General features: G+C 38.2%; 1 protein-coding gene across 3 annotated transcripts in view; it reads right to left on the reverse strand.

Annotated features, from left to right (window-relative positions):
• The window catches only part of nlgn1 (neuroligin 1), a 309,102-nt gene that overhangs the window by 261,042 nt on the left and 25,484 nt on the right, over window positions 1-22,576 (reverse strand). For 2 of the 3 annotated variants that reach the window (XM_086283053.1, XM_086283052.1), the window contains exon 2: window positions 16,464-17,527. In XM_086283053.1, the coding sequence (XP_086139179.1) occupies window positions 16,464-17,001 (538 nt within the window). In that variant the 5' untranslated portion in view covers window positions 17,002-17,527. Of the gene's footprint in view, window positions 1-15,659; window positions 15,720-16,463; window positions 17,528-22,576 lie in introns of all 3 variants that reach the window. The other variant, XM_086283051.1, reaches the window with a different exon arrangement.

A 22,576-nucleotide genomic window follows, 5' to 3' on the forward strand; every position in this document is an offset into this window, starting at 1 on the left:
TCTGTCTTGCTTTATTTGAATGAATCCCTGCATTGATAAAAAAACTAACAAAGTACTGTATCGGTGAAAGTACGTTCCTTCAGTGCTCCAATAAAAAAACCCCACAAAAACAAACAAAAACTAAGCATAATAACAAGAGAAAAGCATTTTAGTATAGTGCCCCAAGTGTAGTGGTTTACACATTTGCTTAACAAGAGAACGATCCCTGATTTGATCCTTGGAGGAGACACAAATCCCTTTGCGGTTGTGTCAGGAAGGGCATCCGGCATAAAAATCTGCCAAATCAAAGATGCAGAGATTTCCACTGTGGTAACCACTTGTGAATAAGGGAGCAGCTGAATCTAGCCATATACGCCTCTATTGCTGTATTTGTGGTCAATTAGGTCATATCAAATTAAAGGCAAGCACTATATTTTAAAATTTCTGACAATATGCTACAATTTGCAGCTCTGACTTTTCTTGTACACAGCCAGGGTTGTTCCTGGTTCTGAATAGACATTTGGTAGCAACTAGATGTGACACTACAGAGTTGGTTTCTTGTGAGTACGCATTGTAGTATTTAACAGAAACCTGTAACAGGAATTTTCTTGTTTTTTGTGACTATTCTTAAATAGATCGCAAATTACAAAAAAAAGAAAACATAGGGGAAAAATGTATACCAGAAGTGAATGCTTTGGTCAGATGACACAAAACTAGACCTCTTTGACCAAAGACACGCTGCTTATGTTGGAGAAAGAAGGGAGAGGCATACAACCCAAGTACACTGTCCCAGAGTGAAACACAGTGGGGAGAGTATTATGGGGAGTGGGAGTATAATGTTATGGGGATGCTTCAGTATGTCTTGAATTAAGAATCTCATCAAGGTGGAGGAACTCATGAAGAAGGATGGATATGTGAAGATTTTGAGAGAAAACCTCTAGCAGGCAACAGAAAAACTAGGTCTGGGTTGTTACTTTGCCTTCAAAGACAACAATAACCCAAAGCATATGTCTCCATTCTGCATCAGTGTTAAATGGATTCATATTACTGCAACATAGGTTTAAGACTAAGCTTTATATTCTGTTTAATGTCTAGTATCATATTCCATAACCAATGTTTGCAATAGTTGTCCTGTGAGGACCACATATCTTTTAAAATGAGCTCATGAACACAGGCGTACATCTTGATTGTTTTTAAAAAATATATATATTTTAATAATAATTTTAAAAATCAGCTGAATTAAAAGCGTTGAGGATTATATTTAGACATTCCCACAGATGCTCATCTGAAAGTGCTGCTGAGCCTGCACCTGGTCAACCATATTAAAGCAGACATAATCAGAGCTTCTCTCCATCATCATCACAGATTTCCTCATTAATATCCTAAAAGAGTCATTAACAACTTTTTCATACTCCATCTTCTCTGTATCACACATATCAGGTGCAACGTGGCGAGCAAGAGGAAGCTCATCTCTTATGATGCTAAATCACTGAAGCTCATTTACTTGCTAATGCTAGCTGTGTTTTCACTCAAAGAACAGACCGTAAGTGAGCTGAGAGCAGTGAAAGCTGGGCCAGCACCAGCTTGCCTTGTGCCCTGGTCTCCACTAAGTTTACTGTGAAAAGACCAGCAGTTTATCCACAATCCATGCGTATAAATTACCTGAAAAAGCTGCTGGTCTATCAACTTCCCCAGCTCAACCCTCAAAACAGAGACTGCTACAGTCCCTTATAAAACTGAAAGAAGCGCAACAATAGCCAACAGCAGCCACAAGGTGGCAGTAACGTAAAGGAGGGATGCATATTAATTAACAGACCAGGAGCTCTAAGACAGCACTGTCTGAAAGAAGCTTTACTTCGGTAATGCCTATTTTTAGACTTGCTGATGAAACACCACTGGTTTTTGGTTATGTAAAATAAACTTGTTTCTGCATGCAAAGGAAAATAATGTAAGCACTATTTCAACTTTGGCTTCATGTGGCTTCAAACTTTTTCGATCAGTGGTCATTTTGCATGTGAATATAGCAGAAGTCACAGAACAGCCATTTTTTTATTGTAACACATTCAGCACTTACAGAATGTACACTACTCAGTTTCCAAGGTAAATTGTACAGTTAGGCAGAGAAAAGCAAAATGTTGCTTGGGAGTAGAAAGCTGAGTAAACGAGATCCCTACTGTTATCAGCTTTCAGAGCGACTAAATCAAAAACGTTGGCACATTAAAATTTCTGGCAAAATATCTGGTTGAGCTTTCTGTTCCCACCAGTGCAAACATATTCTGCCAATTTTCAGTCTCTATTATTAACCACATCATACTAGACTCTCCTTTGGACTCAAGTTTCTCTCTTTGTTTGTCCCATCAAATAATCTACATTTATTTCTTTGCTTTGCTTAATCATTTGTTTTACTCTAATCTATTTGGAAAACAGCTTGTTGTGTGTCATTATTCAGTAAGTCATCCTGGCATATGTAGTTTACAAAATGGCATTCTATTAAATTGCTATTGATGACTTCTAAACTATCACAGTTTTTGAAGATAATAGAGGTGGCTACAAATGCTTTAGTAGGCCCCTCAGTCTCTACACCTGGCTTCAGTTAACTTGCAGACTGCACAAAATTGACAACTGACAATTTCAACCTGTTCCAGAATTGCTATTACCTCTTTAAAAGAGATCACCCATAAAGTCTTTATATTAAATCACCTTTTTTTCCTCTCAGTATGTGTGACCAAGACCTGGCTAACTGGTGAGTCCCGTGCTTTTTTAAAACTTTTGCCCAATAAATGTGTATTTATTAATTCTCCCCAGTTAACCAGCTTGAGTTTGTAAGAATATATTTGACAGTCACCTAGTGGAAGGAATACATGGCAACATTATTCTCTGTTACAGTTCAAAACTCTCTCTAGTTTGAACTGCAGCTGTTTATAACTGTTTAATTATCCAAGAGTTTTCTGAATTTTTAAATGAATTTGTGTTAAATGTGACAGCATTTTAGTTCTTATTGATTTTAATTCTTATTAAAGTTATTATAAAGTCTGGGGGTTATTTTGATCCGATTGAGTCTTGGCTGGGCCACACACTTGATTTGGTTCTATTGCTTCCTATATCTGCAGTATATCCACTTTTCCTGACTATGTGCCTCATCATTTTATTAAATCAGGGTTCCTGAGGTAAGGGACAAAACCTAGGACTACGCTTCACTCTCTACCATAATTACATCGACTACCACTGACTGTTGAAGTTCAGCAAGGACCGATTTCAGCACAAATGACGGCTCACAGTGCTGGGCTGATCACAGCAGTCACTCAGCTTTAACACCACTCTGGGCTCTTGCTAGCTTAGCATTAGCATGCTGTCTGTACAGGTACAAGTTGCATTAGCTCAGACCTTCCCAAAGTGCGGGACCTGCCCCCTGGGGGGGGGGGGGGGGGGGGGGGGCACAGAGCCATTGCAGGGGGGGGGGCACGGTATGAAAAGGGAAAAACAACAACAACAAAAAAAAAACAAAGCTTGGACACTGCTGGCAAGCGGCACCCATACAAAAGCAAAGCAGGAGATGAAGCATAGCTGAATATGTTTCCAAACCAACTTCATTCTAAGCCAAAGACTAGAAAATATGGTGAAGCATATCTTCCCTTTGGCTTCACCTGCATAATTGATTTTCCCTTCCTGGGGAGCACGCACTGGGCTGTTCAAATCACGGACAAACAGTATCCCACATTCATGATTTTTACTTCACAAACATTTGTTGTAATGACTAACTACTCCTGACATTTTGGAGATGTTAGCTCTTTATACAGTAAAGTTACAGTGGGATACAAATAATATCAGGCTCACAATTTGTTCCCCCTGTCTAAATCACGGACAAACAGTATCCTACAGCTGTTTATGTTTTTAAACCCATTTTGCACAGAGAGACATTTTTTGAAAAATGTATTGATAGCAATGTTGAATATTATTACACAGGAAAAAAACAACTACATGTAAAATAATCACACCGTGAGCCTCTGCCTTTGTAAATGGAGGGACAGTAACTGCGTGTATATAAAAAAGTGTAAAACCTGAAGATAGAGACAACATACTGTTAATCTGACTATCTGCTATTCTGCAATTCATCTCATGTAAACAATAACGTGGAAAAAGGCACATACCTTTAACGTTGCGTGACGAACTCTGCATTCCTCGTCCACACGTAAACGCAAAAAATGAGTTTTAAAAAATCTTCGTTTTCAGTGATTCGAAACGCCGTTTACGTGTGGACAAAACAGCTGCGTTTTCAAAAACACCCGTGTAGGTGCGGACGTAGCGTAAATGAGTTAGTAGTATATTTTCTTACTACCTGTAATTTATTGCAGGTTACTTGTAATTACTTAATTGTTTACTAAATGGGGGGGGGTGAGAACATTTTTCTTGTAAAACAAAAGGGGACCCAGAAAAAAAAGTTTGCAAACCACTGCATTAGCTAGTGATTTGCGATACCACTGATTTCCTTTCCGATCTGATACCAATTAAAATTCAGGTTGGTATCGACGATACTGGTCCGTTACCGATACTTTGTACAAAAATTGAATTTGTTATTGTATTTCAAATTACCGGTACAGCTTCATAATGATAACGGCCATCAGACAACTTGTTATTGTTGAATTATGAAGAATTATCATATAGAAAACAAACCTGAAGTTGTGTGTTAATTTACGCTATTTGAACACATATCTTGTTATTTAACATTTACTTGCCTGGACATTTCAACAAAAACATTCAACATTCACACTTTCCCTCATTCACAGTAGTGATGTCCCACACTACAAATTTTGGTATCGATCCAATACCAAGTAATTACAGGGCCAGTATTGCCGATATCAGTACCAATAATTTTAAGTTATTCAGGCAGCTTATTGGGGGAGAGTAGTGTAGGGTATTGATTCCAATGTTCCCTCTAAGCTGCTCGGTGCGCAATTGCGCACTGCTGGCACGGTTTCTGTGCACAGAAAACCTGCGTTGCACACAGAAAAAAAATTCTAACCTGAATTGAAATTAAAATGAATACTTTAACAATTCTGTTTTGCAGTGTTAGTCAGTCAGTGACTGGCTGCTCCCGTATGGGATTAGAACGATGTCAACTTATCCCATACGGGAGCAGCCAATAATGTGATTCACATTCGTATATAGGCAGCTAATCAACGTTGTTGACAGGCTATGACAGCGTCCTTATGTGCCGACACCGGTGTTTTAGCTAGCAAAGCGGCGTGGCTGATGTGCAGTGAAGCCACGTTAATGACAACGTGTACAACCATTGGAGATGTGAGCAGGACAGTCGGAACAATTGATGGAAAAATTGTGGACTTTATACCAGTTTTTAAATTGTGTTGATAGGCCACGTAAAACCAGAGTTATGATAAAAATATATGCAATGTTTGGTTTTCTTCCTGAATACTATCATTGTTTATATTTACTGCAGGAAGAAACGGTAAAAACAGCTTTTATAAGGAAAACGCTCGAAAGCACTCTCCGCCTGAGAGAAAAAACAAAACCAAAAAAACCCCACCCTTTCCTATTGGTCGAAAAATGTACCATGTTGACCAATCAGAAAATTATATGGCAACATGGCATTTAGTTGTTTAGGAAGGGGGAAGCTTTAGGAGTGATGGTGGTGTTTTGACATGTGAGAGATTTGCGATGTTTAGCACAACTCTTGTGTAGTTAGTGTGTAGTGTAGTCAATAGTTTTGTTGTGTGTGTCAGAACAATGAGGCAACTGCTGAATGTTACAGGTGTTACAGCAGTGATACATCTCCTGTTGTCAGGCCTGCAGATATCATGTTGTTCTCCTTTATCTCATAGTGGACAGAAACATTTTTTTGGAGTGGCACAAATAATTTGTGTGGCATCAAATTTGATGCAGAACAGCTGATTGTGCTGTAAATAGTTTGAAATGTTTATTTTAAAAAATGCCTTCGCTGCAAAACTCAGTTATGTTTTTGTAGAAGTAACTAAATAATTAATTGTCCAACATTGGTCATTATATACTGTATTTTGTAGTCAGAGAGTTACAGGACTCTCTCTCAGACCACAGACTCATAATACAAGTCAGAGCTTTATTTAAAATTTAAAAAAAAAAAAAAGGAAGAAGAAGAAGAAAAAAAAAGTTGTGTTTTCAAAATTGGAGTTCAAGTTATTTTTACTTCCAATAGTGTTAACATACTACACAGGTCATCAACAAGATTTTTTTTACATTTTCATTGTAAGTGGGATAAAGCAGTTAATTAAAAGTAGTCTAACATAAATGTAAATGCTGTGATTTGATTATTTTAATAAACCATGTAACTTGGACGGATTCGATGCTGGCGTGACCACAGTGCACACGTCTGCTGTTGCTCAGAGTGGTCCAAGGGATCGCTCGGGGAGTTTGTGCGTTCGCTCACACACATGAAAAATTAGAGGGAACATTGCTTGATTCCATCGATATTTCGATCGATCTGCCCACCTTTAATGTTAGCAACATAATGCAGTCGTTTCTGTCCTAGAGCAGTCTCCATTTTACCATCATGCTCTTTATAAAAATAAAAGTAATGTCCATATCTACGCTGTGCCACTATTGTCCTTCTCTAGCACACAAACTAAAATCAGCTGATCGTAGTGAGAGTAGAAGAACCGATAAGTGGGATCGCTAGGCAGGGAGACTAACGATTTAAAGGAATTGGACTACTGGGAACCGGTTCTCTACAAGAACCAGTTCTTGATTCCCATCTATAATTATTGATGCTGGTAACTCTGATGTCAGGGCTCTAGAGGGCGACCAATTTGGCAAATGCGACCAAATTTTTCAGTGGTGCGACTAAAAAAAAAATCTTGTTCGAACCAGCAGCAAAAGAAGCAGCAAACTAGGCTTTACATTTGATCAATGTCATCATGAATTCCCTCTGATTTTTGCTGTTTTGCTTCCACCACGATAAAAATCACAGTTCATGCACAGCTCTCTCTCTGTACTTCAAGAACAGTTTCCCGTCTCAAATCTCTGTTTTCTGCATTATTCATTCGCTTATTACCCACCAGTCTACCGTTGTTTACAGCACTGTCGGCCGCTGTCTTTTTCTTTTTTTTCACTTAAATGACCTCGGACAAGAAAACCTGCTGTTCAATACGGAAGAAATTAAAACTTTTTAAAATTATGCAAAATTACAGAATATCGCAGAATAATTTAAGGTTATCTGCTATAAAAAGTCAGGTCAGAAAAATCTCCTTCAAGTTTTTCTGTGTTTTATTCTCAGTTACTTTGACACAAAGGCATCTGCTGTGATGTTCACAATTCTGATGAAGTCTCACATGTATCAGTACTGATAAATGATCAGAATTATAATATTTCTGACTGTCTGAGGCTAAATTGAATCGAATCAGGACTTTGACAAACCGGAATCGAATGGATTATAGAAATCAGTGATAATACCCAGCCCTAGTGAGCAGCCTAGGCCTAGCTGTAGCTGTGGGTAATAAGAAAAGATGAAAATAACTACTGATAACTTTTTTGTTAAGTTAAGGCCTGGTCCGTATGAAATTCATAGCCAGTGCTCTGACACAGTACCATCAACCTCTGAATGCTGAAAAAGCACAGTGTATCCAGAAAACACATTATATGCTGCAATAAATGCACTGCAAGTGTCCCCTCTCCCCACTGCCTTTCAGCAGCATGCAACAGCAAACAGGTCGTCAGAGGAGGGCGAGATGATGATTAAGTTTAACATTTTCTACAATATTGTCAAAGCACTTTAAGCACAAGATTGTTAGTTAATAATTTAGAAATTAATATTTTCTGTATGGACTGCAATCCCCCCCCCAAAATGTGCACATGTAAAACTGCGGTGTTAAGCGATGCAGTTGAAAAATATGAGTGCGCCTAAATTTTGTGCCGGTGCGCCCATGGCAAAAAGTTAGTCTATAGCCCTGTACTTAGATACTTGTATTGTCATGTGCACAAGACAAAGTGGCAATACAAGTATTGGCACTCACTCTTCTAACATTCTTCCCATTCTTCCCACTCTTCCCATTAGCCTATAGTATACTTCAAGGGTCCAGTCCCTTTTTCATTCTATATTCTTTAAAAAAATAATAACAATAATAACATTAAATAAAAAATAGACATATCTGCCTTTTAAACCAGGCACCAAGTCCTCTACAAATTTATTAATTTGTTGTTTAGCTAAGGTTGAAACCTGACTAAAAAAAATTTCTGAAAGTTAATGAAAATAAAACCACCATGTTAGTGTTTCATCCCAATCAATGACAGACAATTTCACTTTCCATGACCCCCTCAGATCTTGAGCCCATGTCATCATATCTTAAACCTCATGTGAACGATCATGGTGTTAGCCACACCCATAGCAATAATCCCACACACAGGAATTACTGCAATGAATTATATATCGGACTGAGCAAAACACTAATATCACAATTGCAGCTGGTTCAAAATGCTGTTGCTACACTCTTGACAGGTACATGGAGGCGTGATAATATTTCGGCCAGTCAATTGCACTAGCCTTCTTTGAAGCACAGGATCAATTTCAAAATATTGTTGCATCCATCAATCAAAGTGCTAAAAGCATTTTCATCAATGTCTGTTGTGCTTAAATGTGCTATATAAATGAATTGACTTGACTAGAAAAGAGAATATAATATTGCCAGTGTGAAAACTAAATCACTGACTTGTACAGGAACAACTGATAAAAAGCAACACTCCTAACAGTTGTACCTGGAAGTGCTGAAAAACAAAACATAACAACAAATACCAAAAAACCCTAAAACAAGTTGTTTTTCCATACAGGAATATCAACCTGAACTAAAGTTTCAAATTCAAAATACACTACATTTTGTTACAGAGAAATATTACTATGCAAGTTTGATAAAGGGTACTATATTAGAGCTTTCCTGGTTCCAAGAAAAAAAAATATTTAGGGATGATGTGATTGTTGCTCTAGTTCAGTTTATTTAGTTTGCTTTTGTAAGGTTCCCTTTGCTGTGTCCTGCACAAGGCGGCTCATTTGGCAATAACAAGTTAGTCTGGAGTGCAGGTTCTTAGCTGGTGACCAGAGTAGACCAAGTATATCCAAGTGAAACAGTCTTTGCACATCAAAAATGCAGACAGCAGGGGGTATTGCACTTGAGGTCCTCTGGTTATGACTTTCCTGTATGAATGGAGCGCTAAAAAAAATAAGTAGACCATACCACGACCGTTATTAGGTGATTTAAAAGTTTGTCCCAGCAGCAAACTTTTAAATCACCTTTTTTGGGGTTTTAGTACAACTATGTTAAACTCTAAATTCTTCACAAGAAATTGGTCATAATCTAACATAATTGTCTTTTTCTTTCAGTATTTTTGTTGTTTTTAACTCAATTTGAAAGTTTGGTTAGGCTGAGCTGGAAATGGCAAGCTCACCACATACTGAGTATGTGGTATAGACACAAACACATACAGACAGACACACAGACTAGAACACACTAACATAAGAAGAAATACCAGTGTGGAAAAGTTAAGCTGTGAGTGGAGGTGACAGAGGCCTTCAAGGGAAACCCAAACACAAGCAGGGCCATGCCTATTCCTGCCCATTTGTGTGTCTTTGTAGGCATGTGTGCATGCCACCTCCCAAAGGATCGTCCCTCAACAACTACAAAACTAGGACAAAGCCCAAGGAATAACAGGAAAAAAATAAGAGACAAAAGCAAGAGAAAAGGACATAAGAGGAAAGTGAGATGGTAAAGGGTGAAAAGGTCAAGACGGATAGAGACAGAGACAGACACAAGGGAAAAAGCCAACCTGTACAGAGGGAAACCAAGATGGATGGAAAGAGACATGAGAAGAACAAGGTAATGAGGGAAATGGGAAATTGTGGGAAAAAACAGTCAAACATTCACAATGTGTGAAGTTCACTGAATCTTGACGGAATTCGTATCTACAGCAGGACTTCTGTTCTAAACCCCTCTGGAGTGATAACAGCAGAAAGAAATTTTAGAACAATACAACTTGTTAAAATATTTTGAGAACTACTGGAGATATTAAACAGTGTGTACATGTCCTGGGATAGTAGATCAAGTTTGCAGTTTAATGTAAGAATGTAAGAAAGAAAAAGGGAATCAGAAAAGCAGACAAAACAGAGCCAACCCCACCACCCTAAGTGACACTGATTCTAGACCAAGACCGAATGCTGTGCATAGAAGTTACCTTGTTGAATTACACTGGCAGCATAAAAATGTAATTTTACAGTTTACCTATTGGGAATGATAACAGCAATATCCTCTTGTACAAAACAGTATTGTGCTGTTTACAGTATAAGACAGCCAGCTGTCTGGTTGCCTTTATACTGTTATCTTAGGTTTTTTTAGGATATCCGGATATCCAGTTTATTACGATAAAATATACATGTCCTCATCCTTAATCGGTTTTTTGTCTTTCTTAAACTATGACTTACAGTGTAGCTCAACATTTGCATGATATGACTTTTGCAGTAGGAGTTCCACAATGGTGGTTCATTTTTAGCTCAACCTCAACACTGTTCTCAAGCACAAAAACCCTAGAAATCACAAGGCACAATCACAACAATTGGAATCTAAACCTCAACTAACGTATTGCTGGGTTCCATCCAGTCTGGGGCCTTTAGCGTGGAGTTCACGTGTGCTCCCCAAGTCTGTGACGGGTCTCTCTGGGTACTTTGGCTTCCTCCCAACATCATGTGTGGGGTTCTGTTAGATTCTCAGATTCTAAACTTAATCATAGGTGTGAATCTGAGAGTGAATGGTTGTTTTTCTGTCTGTGTTAGCTCTGTGACAGACCGGTGATGTGTTCAGAGTGTAACAAGTCTCACGCTAGGACAGTTATAAGCTCCTGCCACCATGAATATAATAAGTGGAAGAAAGTTAACAGCACTTAGCAGTGGTGCCAATACTGTACCATCGCTGTTAGTAATAAAACATTATTTGTGTATTTGGGAACCAACTTTCCTATGAATTACAAAGCATGTGCAGCTAGTTTATTTTCTCACATGGTAAGCAAAGCGCTATGACCTTTTAAATAAAATGCTCTATTCAGAGTGCAAGTTGATCATTTAACATCAAGACAGCTTAAACTTGTACAAATTAGTATTGTCCAGATTCAAAACTGCCAATGCAAATTTTCAGTGCTTACAGCCCCATACATTTTCTTTCAGCAAATCTTTGGTCAGGCAGGAAAACTTTTACTCAACTTTGTCAGTAATAGCTAAAGTGTCATATGCAATGAGATGCATTTAAGGCACTGAAGCAGCAACAAAGTGACAGTCTCGCCACATGCTGTTAAAGAAACAACACCTTCAGTATTGTGACACAGTTCTGTGCTAATATTGTCAGCATGTGAGTTTAAGACATTTGTTCTTATGGATTGAAATGTAAAGATTTGTGTTAAATAATATTACCTTCACCGCATCTCATCTGCTTCCATATTGGCTTGTGCTTGTAGTCATGATGTCTTTTGACAACCCACACAGTTGAGTCAGCTCTGGCCTTATGTGAAGAGTAGTAAAAATATATAACAGGCAATAAGAAATGAAAAAAAAAATTTGTCCTGCAGTGTTTCCTTCAAACTGCAAACTGCATTATCTTATTTATTTTTTGTTTTGTTTCCTTGTTGTTTTTTCATTTTTGGAAATCATTAAAAAGTCTACAGATTTATCTTATTTATCAAAAAAGGTTTTTGTTTTTTTCCCCCCAGAGTTGGTATTGAGTGTGTTCTATGCAGCAAAAAGAGCATTTCCCCCAAACGTACTGAAGGCTTGGCCCTCCATAGCCATAAATACATCTGACTCATGCATCAGAATGAGTTTTACTTAACCCAAGTCTGAAATTCCATAATTGAATTTCAAGCCACTCATATTCATTTATTTCATTTTCAGAAATGAATTGTGAATGCATGCACAGAGAACGAAGACCAACCACAGAGCTGCTACCTCTGATCTCAACACAGAAACCATTATCCCAGCATGTGATAACTTAATGGTCATACTCCATCCCAGAGACATCAAAAAGCACTACTTTTAACCACAGAAGATTTCTTTGAACCTGTGTGACACAGGACAGTACAATAGTCCTTATGTGGACAAAGAGGCAAATCCCACAGCAATTACACTCTGCCTTCTTCACTTTCACCGCTGCTCTATTGTTTGGCTGCGTGTGTCCTGCTCTTACTTTGTTTTTGTCTGTCTTTCTAATACTACCCCATATCTTCTTCTTTAACACAGTCATATGTCTTCATAGCTTTCCATCGCTAGCTTTCCTTCTAATCACCTCAGTCATACAGTTTTTCTTTGTTTTGTCCAATAAGAAGTCTTCCATGATGGTGTGGAGAACAGCCATTAACAAAAGCACATCAGAATTTCATGTTAGCTGAAGGTATAAGTGTTATACAAACTGTTACGGAACTAAAACCAAAAATAAACAGTGTATATGTTCCATGATGTGTTTTGTGCATCATAAGTTATCTACAGATCTGTCAGCAACCGTGTAGTTATTGATCAGTGGATGCTGAAGCATTTGGGAACGCTGTAAGATTGCCCTCCAAATTTTCACCTATGCAGATGAAATCCTAAGTTTCACATATTCACTATAATTCTGCAGGTGCACCTGATCATTTTCCTTTGGAAAAACTTGAGAGCTAAAATGTGCTTTTTATCACAAAATATTTGTAGTGTATTGCCTGTCAATATGTCACTTGTATGAAGACATTATAGTTGATTTTATTAATAATACCCCATTTCCACTTCCTATCCAAACATGTTATAAAATCCATCACTGTGGCTGCACACATCTAGCCATGAAATTACCTAGTCACTCACCATAATCTATCCACTCACCCCACACACCACTGAGTACACTGCACTACTGTGTCACTGATAATGACTCAAGTTCTAAAAGTATCCACTGAAATAGCTTTTGCCTCTTTAAAGTAAACCACCACCATCACTGCGGAACTGACATTAGACTCTAATGATGTACCAGAAAACATTATCTGATGCTGTAAAACTGATATCCCAGCCTGGACAGCATGGCTAGTAACTCAACAACGCACACTTTAATTGTAATATCTGAATATAGAAGCCATGCACATGTACTGAAGAACACCATCCCAATACATGTTCATGATTCCTGAGAAATGAAACGTGTGGTACATTTTAGTCATTTCTGCCTAGAAATATTCATCTGAAAAGTGCAGACTTCAATTGGATGTCCGTGGTTAGCATCAGTAGCAAGACACGATTTGGTGTTCAACCCAGGCTCAACTGCCCAGCACAGTCGTGCACAGAGAACTATTGCCACGTAAGAATGTCAACATTTAATGACACTATAAAGCCTTTTTTTTTTCTTCAGTACCTTGGGTTTGAAAATTCTCATTATATTCAATTTAATTGCGAATAGATTTCAATATGGCTAACATTATGGGAAACCCATTCTTATGACAAACTATAGAAAAGGTATAGTTGGGGAAGATGTGTTTGGTTAACAATAAATAAAAAGTCAAATGTAAATCGCAGGCCAGTAGCAGAAGACGAAAAATGAGTGACCCTCCATCATTCAGACCTCAGTTTAGATGTTTATGCACAAAATGTAAATAGTGAAATTAAATCTTTAGAATAATGACTTCTTACAGATTACACTAGACAGTAAAATTACTTGAATTCCAACAGTTTCTTCCCATGTCACAGTGATTGAACTACATGAATACTGACTATCTACTTAGATGGATTGCTTGGATCGGCTGATATCCATGGCATCATCTCTTATCAAAATTGTTTTTTTCTTGTTTTGTTTTGGGGGTTTTTGCATAAAATGTTATTCGGGAAAACAAGTAAGCAATTGATGTACTAACATTTTCAGAATTGAGGCATACTGCTTTAGATAATGTATTGTTCTGAAAGATAATATAATTTTAAAACATGAAGTTGAGCACTTCAGTCTCTAAAAGTTACACTTAATTTACCAGTCAGAAGTGATGTCTCTAGGATGTAAGACTACTAAGTTCTGGTCGATAAATGTCACTTTTTAGTCTCTAAAAAATTGCTTCCGACCTGTGCCTTTTACGTAAGGCTAAAATTTCACTTTTATCAATTTTATAAATATAAAAAACAAAAAATATATTTAAAAAAAAACGTTTAATTCTATAGACCATAGAGTATTGTCTTAGGATCTGTATTCTTCATGTCACTTTTATTTAGGGCTTTTCCATGTATTGAATATCTAAATTAATGTGTCTTCTTGTATACTGTAAAATAATTATTGTTATTTTCAACTTTGTGCATAGTTACTGGGTGGCAAACTGCAGACACAGAAACAAACTCAAGGAAAGCAACTTCTCCTGTAACTAAGGGACATTTCTGCGATCTTGCTTTTCTTTTTCTGTGCAATACACTGTGTTTCACAGCTATTCTTCCTTTATTATCAAATCACAAAATCTTGTTTTCTGAATTATGATTTTTCCATGGTGTGTGAACATTAAATAAGCTTCTGTAATCTGTCAGTGCATTTCCTTTCAGTGTATTTGTATGTGTAACATGTTAGAGGCGAAGAAGAGCAGTGAATTTATAATGTGCACGTATCTATTTAGTACGAAAAAAGGAAATATACAATAAGCGATAATGCTGACTGCTGCCAAGACAATGACATTAACACCCAGAACTTATCAAGGACGCTGTCAGCACATCTCTCCCCCTCTCTCGCTTTTGCTCTCTCTGTCACTCACTCTGACTCAAAAATATCTATACAGAAAAAAAGTGCACACACAGCCAAGAAGGGAGAGGCTAAAAGAGAAAGACAGAGAGGAGGTGGAGGACATTATCTTGATGAAACAGCGCTTGATACAGTAGCCAGAGCCAACCAGAACATAGCTCTGCTTTCTTTTAATGGAGATTACACAGTCAAGGTCCAGCCTGAGCTCATCTTATTTAACACTGCATACAACTACATCATTGTGAGTGTGTGCATGTGTGTTTGTGACAGTGTGTATGATCTAATATGCTGCTATCTTGCGACACATCAGCCATAATTACTGCACACCTCCTGACCTATGATCTGGCAGCCAATCAAATCCCCCACTATTGCTGACCAACGCGAGCACACATGAGTACTGGGGATGTGGTGCAACACACCTCACATCAATCCACCATCACAAGGTCTGCAAATTACTTGTCTTATTCAGGGTTTTAGATGCAAGTATGTTGCTGTTATTACATTGAGTATATCAGAGGGTCTTTACAAGACCTGACAAATGACAAAAAAGTATTTCCTGATGTGCGCACTTATACTTTCTGAAATGCAGTAGCTGTGTTCAGTGAGAATACTGCTTCTGACATTTTCACTTTCTTCTTAAGGTTTTTTAAATTGGCCCTAAATTCACTTTCAGGTAGTGTTTTAAAAGGCCCAGTCTCTTAATTGCAGCATTCTAAAAACCAGCAGAGTAAAGACTCTAATAACTTGTAGATCTTGATTTCACATCTCTCTCTCCATCTCAGTCTCTCTCTCTCTCTCTCTCTCTCTCTCTCTCTCTCTCACTCTCTCTCTCTCTCACTCTCTCTCTCTCTCATGCTGTAACATATAGCTCTTCTTTTTTCTTCCTGTTTGCAGGGTGTTCTTCTTTCTGTGGCATTGTATAGGTTGGAGTCAGATCATACATACCTCCTTGTCTACATATTTTCTTGCCCGGTTTCCTGGCACATTCCTTGGATATTCTTTTGACTGTAAAATGAATAGAAAACTAAAGAATAACATGGAGCCCCTGGACGCGCAGTGCACACAGGAGCTGGCATGCACACGCACACATGAACACTCACGCAGCGCTGATTGACTGAAAAAGACTTGGAGAGGAAGGAAGGGAGAAATAAAGACAGGGGGAAAGAATGAATAACACCAGCTCAATCAGAGCAGTATTCACTCTATCAGTCGGCCATCCAGCCAGTCATTCAGCCAGTCAGCCAAATCAATCGGTGATGATCATGACAACAACTGTCTTGTTTAATGAACTGTAGCCATTGTGGATGAGCACAATACGCTATGATGAGCTGCAGACATGAGAGTGGGGGGGGGGGGCCTGCAGAGCAGGGCAAATAAAGAAATTAGAAAAAAGAGGAGCTGAGAGGAAAATCTGTTCAAAAAGTCTGAAAGAATGAATGTGGAAGAAAAAATATTGAGGCAGATGTGGAGTGAAATTAAAAGTATGCACACTGTTCTCTCTTTCACACGTCACTCTTGCACATTCATGTAGTATAAGAAATATCATGCACATTTAACATGCACAAGGTCATGCTTTCCCTTCTAATGACAGACATACAAGGACAGAAACAGAAATTCACTCTCACATAGTAACAACACACCCCAACAACACTTTTTTTTTCCTCTATCAGAAGGTTGTGGGTTTAATTCTCTCTGCCCCACCTCCCTCTGTACTCAGCCATCCTACCCTGGGCTTGCAGGCAAACTCACCATCCTCAGTGGGAACATAGATGTTAAGATAGAGGCAGTCCTCGCTCTGGTCCTGGACGTAGGTAGACACCACATCGATGCTGTTGGTAAACCACACTGGCAGCATGACATCTGGCAGACGGCCCTCGATGATGCTCTGGGGACACACTGGGGCAAAGTGTGTGGCATTGCGAATGTCAGGCCATGGTGCCGCTGGCTCAGGTGGCTGAAAGCGGCGCTCACCAGTAGGTGGAGCGGCATATGGAACGCCCAGAAATTGTATGACAGGACCCAGGATCTCATTGTTCAGCTCCTTCTTGATACCACGAAGCTTGCCATTGGCTGTGGTTACTATTGGGTCATTCTCATCAAGTTTCTGAGCTAACACAACAGCTGGACATGCCTGCAGAAGCAGCAATCCCAGCCATATTAGAGTGGATACCCACCAGCCAGCCTTTAAGGAACCTTCTAGACCTACATATCCCATGCTTCTGCTCCCACATGTAGCACTCTGAAGTAGCCGACATCCAGTCCTCGAATGCTGCCTCCACTCGAACATGGCTGCTGTCCCACGTTTTACACTTGGTTGCTTTCTCTGTTTTTGGCCAGTTCTTGCTCGTGAAACAAACTACTTATTTCCTTTTTCTCACTTATACCATGCAGATGCAAACACAAACACAATCACAAAACTGACATTCATACAAAAGTAAGGTATAAGGAAATTGGTAACTCCGGAGCAAATGAGGGTTGTGGATGCTAATGATCCGTTTTAAAACCAAAGCACTGCAAAGCATCCAGTAGAACTGTAGCAGCCATCAGTTTCCTCCAAATTGGTGAAAGAAAATCTGTGAAATATTCCTCACAGTATGGAAATATATTCCTCAAAAAGGTCCTGTAAACAATCACTGGACTGAAGAAGAAAACACTGAAGATTTCATCTTTAGGCACCACTTCTCAGGAGATAGACAAGCCAGTCAGTGGTGATGGTTTCCATATTGCCATGTACAGCGGCAGAAGCAGCGATTGCGGTGCAGTGGGTCTAGTAGGTACTTGTACTGTGAAGAGTCAAGTCCAAAGTTGGTCCCCTGCAACACAGTAAACACACCTTTAGCATTCACACTAAGAAGGCAATGACCATTTTTAACCAGTACCATTTTAAATGTACAAAATTATTTTTCTTACTTCACAGCATTGTAGACATGCCATTTAATTTGTCTCATACCCATATGCACGGATGGTTACATGAGATAACATTCCTCAGCAACACACAAGGTATCAATCAGCATGCATGGCAACAAATTATAATGTAGAGTTTAATTGTATACACTACTGACTGTGTGACACTCCATCCCACCGAGAGGGGCTGATATTTAGACAGACCTTAACTTGGATCCCAGCAGCAACAAGGCTTACAGTCAAAGCCACAGGTCATTTCAATGAAAGTGGATATTGTGACATCATTAGTGCCAGTGTACCACATGTTATGGAGAGGCAAAATTTGGAGATGGTAAATGGGTATGTAGCAAGGAACTTCATACAGGTGGCTACAGTTTGTGTCATGTCACAGACCTTGTATTAACATTCCCCAGAAACTTTGCCTGTTTTACCATTCTCCCAGTAAGTCTGTCTAATGAGATATATGGTAGTAACACAAATTAATTCCAGCTGAAACAAGGTAACACACAATTTTTACTTCACCCTTTACGCCACTATGTGTTTGTGTGTGTGCATGAAATTGTCGAACATGAAGGTATGTCCTTCACACTATGTGGTTTTCTACCTTTCCCACACTTCTTAGTAGTCACTGTTCCATCTGGATGAGCTCACCTTCAATTTCATACACTGAGGTAATCCTGTTTAACTGCACACACACAGCAAACTGTCAAACTAGCTAAAATTAACACAGAACTGCATTTTCACTAAAACACTAACATGTTATACTCCTAAAAGTTTATGTGTATATCTGTATATGAAAGACTGATTGATCATGCAAGCAAGTACAACTGTGATTAACGGAAGAAACACGACAATGAGGGAAGACTAGAACCTGAACCTAAGTGTCCATACACAAACAGGAAATCTAAGGAGGCTAAGTTGACTGATGCACAATCCTACATATTAATATCTGATAATATCTTACCCAGCCCCAGTTACTGTCACTATCCTGCAAGACTGAATATTTTGTTGAAAACATTGTGTTAGCATAATGCTTTTCTTTTTTTTTTTTTTGAATACAGCTGATGCCCTCTCACTGTGTCAATGTATTTCTTCTATATCTCAATTTTGCTTTAATTCATCAGCTTAAGGAATAAAAACTCCTGAAAGGACCCACACCATTATGATGTCAAATGATGTGTAGTAGCTACAGTTAGGGTAATTGGTAATATGAAACTGTCTGTAAACGGGAATGCAAAAATGGGTGTCTATCTCTGTGTTAGCCCTGTGATGGACTTGCAACCTTCCAGGCTGTACCCCACCTCTTGGCCTATGACAGCTGGAATAGGGTCAACACCCATGCCCCCAGTGAGTGTGAATTGGATAAGTGCTTCTTTTTTTTTTTCTGAACATCACCTTCTGATTTATGAACAACACACACACCAAATGATTTTGCTGAAGACATTTAAAAAAATTTTTTTTAATTATTTAAAAAAAAACCAAAACAAACAATATATCTGGAGCCATGCATCTTCAAAGAAATCCTAATAACTACCAACACATGACCACATTTAATATTCAGTATACTATTATTTGTAGTTAATCTAACGTATACACTGAAAATTTAAAATAATTTAAAAAAAGGACTGACTCTAGATTGAATTATTTTCTTTCTTACACATAGGCCAGTTGTATACCATCCATATTCATTGTATAAAATTATGCTGGCAGCCATGTTGATGCCAGAGGATAAACTGCTTCGTTGGCCGCCTTTAAAAGTCAGCAGTTTTTGTTATTTGTTCAGGGACACAGAAGAATTGCCTACTAAACCTCTTTTACTTTTAGCAAACTGAAGCATGCTAAATAGTCCCTTTGGATCATGTCAAACAAGGGAACTAGTGGAATATACCCACATTTTCTGCATAATGATGGAAAATTACAGCAGCTGCAAACACAGAGGGCTGTTGGAGCTGAACATTACAATATGACTCCCATACTTTGGATCAGAGAAAACTAAAAAACAATCTCAATATTTTAAATTTTTAATATTCAATATTTTTTTTATATTTATCTATTCATGGCTTTGTCCTTTCTCTTTACTCATTTAATTATTGTAAAAAGTGACAATACTGAATTCATTAATTTTTCAAGTGTTTAGAGATATTTGCGGTAAAATCTCATGACCGTTGTAAGGCTGTGTGTGGTTTGTCATCTGTCCAAACCAGAGCCATATTTTTAAAGGGGAAAAATGTAAGTTAAACTAATAAAAATAAGTTACAGATCTGTATAGACTAAAAACATGCTTAAAAAATAATTAAAAGAAACAGCTGAAGATGATGCCAATCATCTCCTGAAAAGAAGTGTAAAGCACGTAATCTAGCTTTGGAAATGAGTGCATTTCCTTTTGTTTTAAGGTTTAATATGTTCAACCTGGTAAGACAACATGTGTGAGTTTACAAAGACATAATGGCTAATTAAGAACAAAAAAAAATCATGGCTGTCTGTATGTTATGAGATAATTATGAAAAATTATTGAAAACAGTAAAATTCTTCTCCTATTACTACTTAGTTTCCAACCCACAAACAGACTGTGAATATGACACAATGTAAGGAGGTTATTTCTTAGGTCCTCTATATTTTCAGTTTAAACCTTCAAATGTGACAGTTTGCATCTGCTGTTATTTCTTCTGAGGCCTCATGGGAGGCAGGCTGCAGTCAGCTGAATGGTCACAATGTGGGAGTGAAGGTGAAGCATTAAAGGGTCACACTATTTCAGTCTCCCATCTGCTAGTTCAGAAACAGGGATGGAGATCTTTACTTTTCCTTTGAAACATCTGTTGAGTCAGACTAAGATACCCCAGACGTGGGACCTGTCTCCAGTCAAACCACGCAGAGGAACAAGAATTGTGAACTCCCAGTATACATGACGATAAAGCTGACAGTCTGACAATCTTCTCCATCCTCAGAGCACAAACAACCACCCTGGCAGACAGAAGCCCTCCTGCCCCTCCTCCTAACAGCCATATTTCTACATAAACCAGCGCTTATCGACAATGGCACTGAGAAATCCACGTACGCAAACAAATGTAAAACAAATATCCAACATTCACGCAATAATGGCTGACAAACAACAGGAGCATTGTGACAGCGCTGAAAGAAAGCAGTTGCATTGATTGTTCCACTCTTTTGTCAATGAGTCCATAAAACTAGTTGCAAGTATTTTTACAGCAAGGCTGAAGAGAAACAACTGACATGATACTCTTTGTCATTATGAGCACATGAAATGCTGGAGGGGCACATAAACCAGTCAACAAGTTAAGAGCTGGTCATTACAGAAGCAGAGACGTCTGAAACTACTTTAGAATTTGAACCACTGATTTGTCAAAATCCTTCTTATTATGTTGAAGCTTTTTGGTGGAATCTGGTTCATCCAGTTGAGCTGCTGCATTGTTGATTGGTGTATGTCATTCAACATTCCAAAGAAACTGTTTACGAGCACAACTGTTTAACCAATCACATGGTCTTTCAGTAGTAGTTGCTATGAACACATCAAGTCAGACACTTAATAGTTAAAAGCCAGGAGGAAAATTGCATGTTAGCACCACACTGGAGAAAGTTATTCAACTTTGTGTTTGTGCACAGATCACAGCACAATATCAGATCAAGCGGTGTGTTTGGAAATCTTCAAATTATTATTCTACAACTGTATCATCTTATTTTCAGTATGAAATCACACAAACAATCAAACAAGGGAATTTTTGCTAGACAAAAGGCTGTATGTGGGTCAGCCTGTACGGTCGAAGGTTATATGGAATTTTTCACTTACAGCAAATTAGTTCTGGATTTCCTTGCCTGGAGTCATCCCAACAAGAACTTAATTCAGTAGTTTTTACTTCCACATTGCCCTAAACGATAACTCATGTCTTGCTTAGCATTACAGAAGCTGCCTGATGAATATCTCTGTGAATGTCATATGAAGATAGACACTACCAAATGAAAAATTAACCAGAAAAATAACAGAATTAAAAAACTGGGTTTTTGAAATGAAATACAGTGAATTACAAGGCAACTATGAGGCAATGTTACTGAACTTATATATGTAGACAAATCATCTGAAGGGATTTCAGGGGAGTTGCTGAGATACTAAATGATATACTAGGATACACTAGGAATCAGATCCCAACAACTGATGCAGGAAGAGGTTAAAAAAACACACACACAGGGGAGTGAAAAAAAGAAAAAAAAACTAATAGAAAACTAAATAACTAACAGAATATAGGTGAAACTAATTAGATGCCAACCAATCCTGAAGATGGTAGAGAAGACAAAGACAGAAAATTAACATCTAAAGACAAAGAAAGCAATTACCAAATGAGACAATGCAAGCAGACAGACAGTGAGAAAGCCAAAAACAGGAGACACACAAACTAGGTAAAAAACAAAACACCAAAACTCATAAAAAGCTAAAGAAAAACTTTTTAAAAGGACATTTGAGACTATGACACACGTAGCCAGAATCCTGAGGTCACGAGCACATAACACAACACTTACAACACATCTCTTCTGGCTGGTACACACTAAATATCTGTGTGTATAAAGGCAGAGTTTGACATTGTGTGGAGAGTAGACAGCATGATATGACACTGTCACTAAATACAACAGTCTCCCTCATGGGTGGTAAACACAGAGCAGTCATCATCTGTAATTGATGCATCTGCATGGAAAGAACGGGAAACTCTACTACTAAAGACAGGAACACATGAAGTGATTATTTCAAAACAGCTGTGTTATATCTACTTGATTTGTTTGGTGGCAATGGTACTGCAGTGATCTTGCAACTATCTAGCCAAAATTTTAATGCAATTTGCAGGATTATAAATCCATCTAAATTGCAGAGAGAAATTTATCAGTGCTTGAGGTGCTAATTCAGTCAGCAGCTATCAACTTAGACATGCCAGCCTCATTTCATGTTGTGTATA

The sequence above is a fragment of the Aulonocara sp. 'chitande type north' Nkhata Bay genome, linkage group LG23, assembly GCF_057382095.1.
Source record: "Aulonocara sp. 'chitande type north' Nkhata Bay isolate Kocher_YH1m ecotype deep benthic linkage group LG23, A_spYH_male_GT1.1, whole genome shotgun sequence".
NCBI lineage: Eukaryota > Metazoa > Chordata > Actinopteri > Cichliformes > Cichlidae > Aulonocara > Aulonocara sp. 'chitande type north' Nkhata Bay.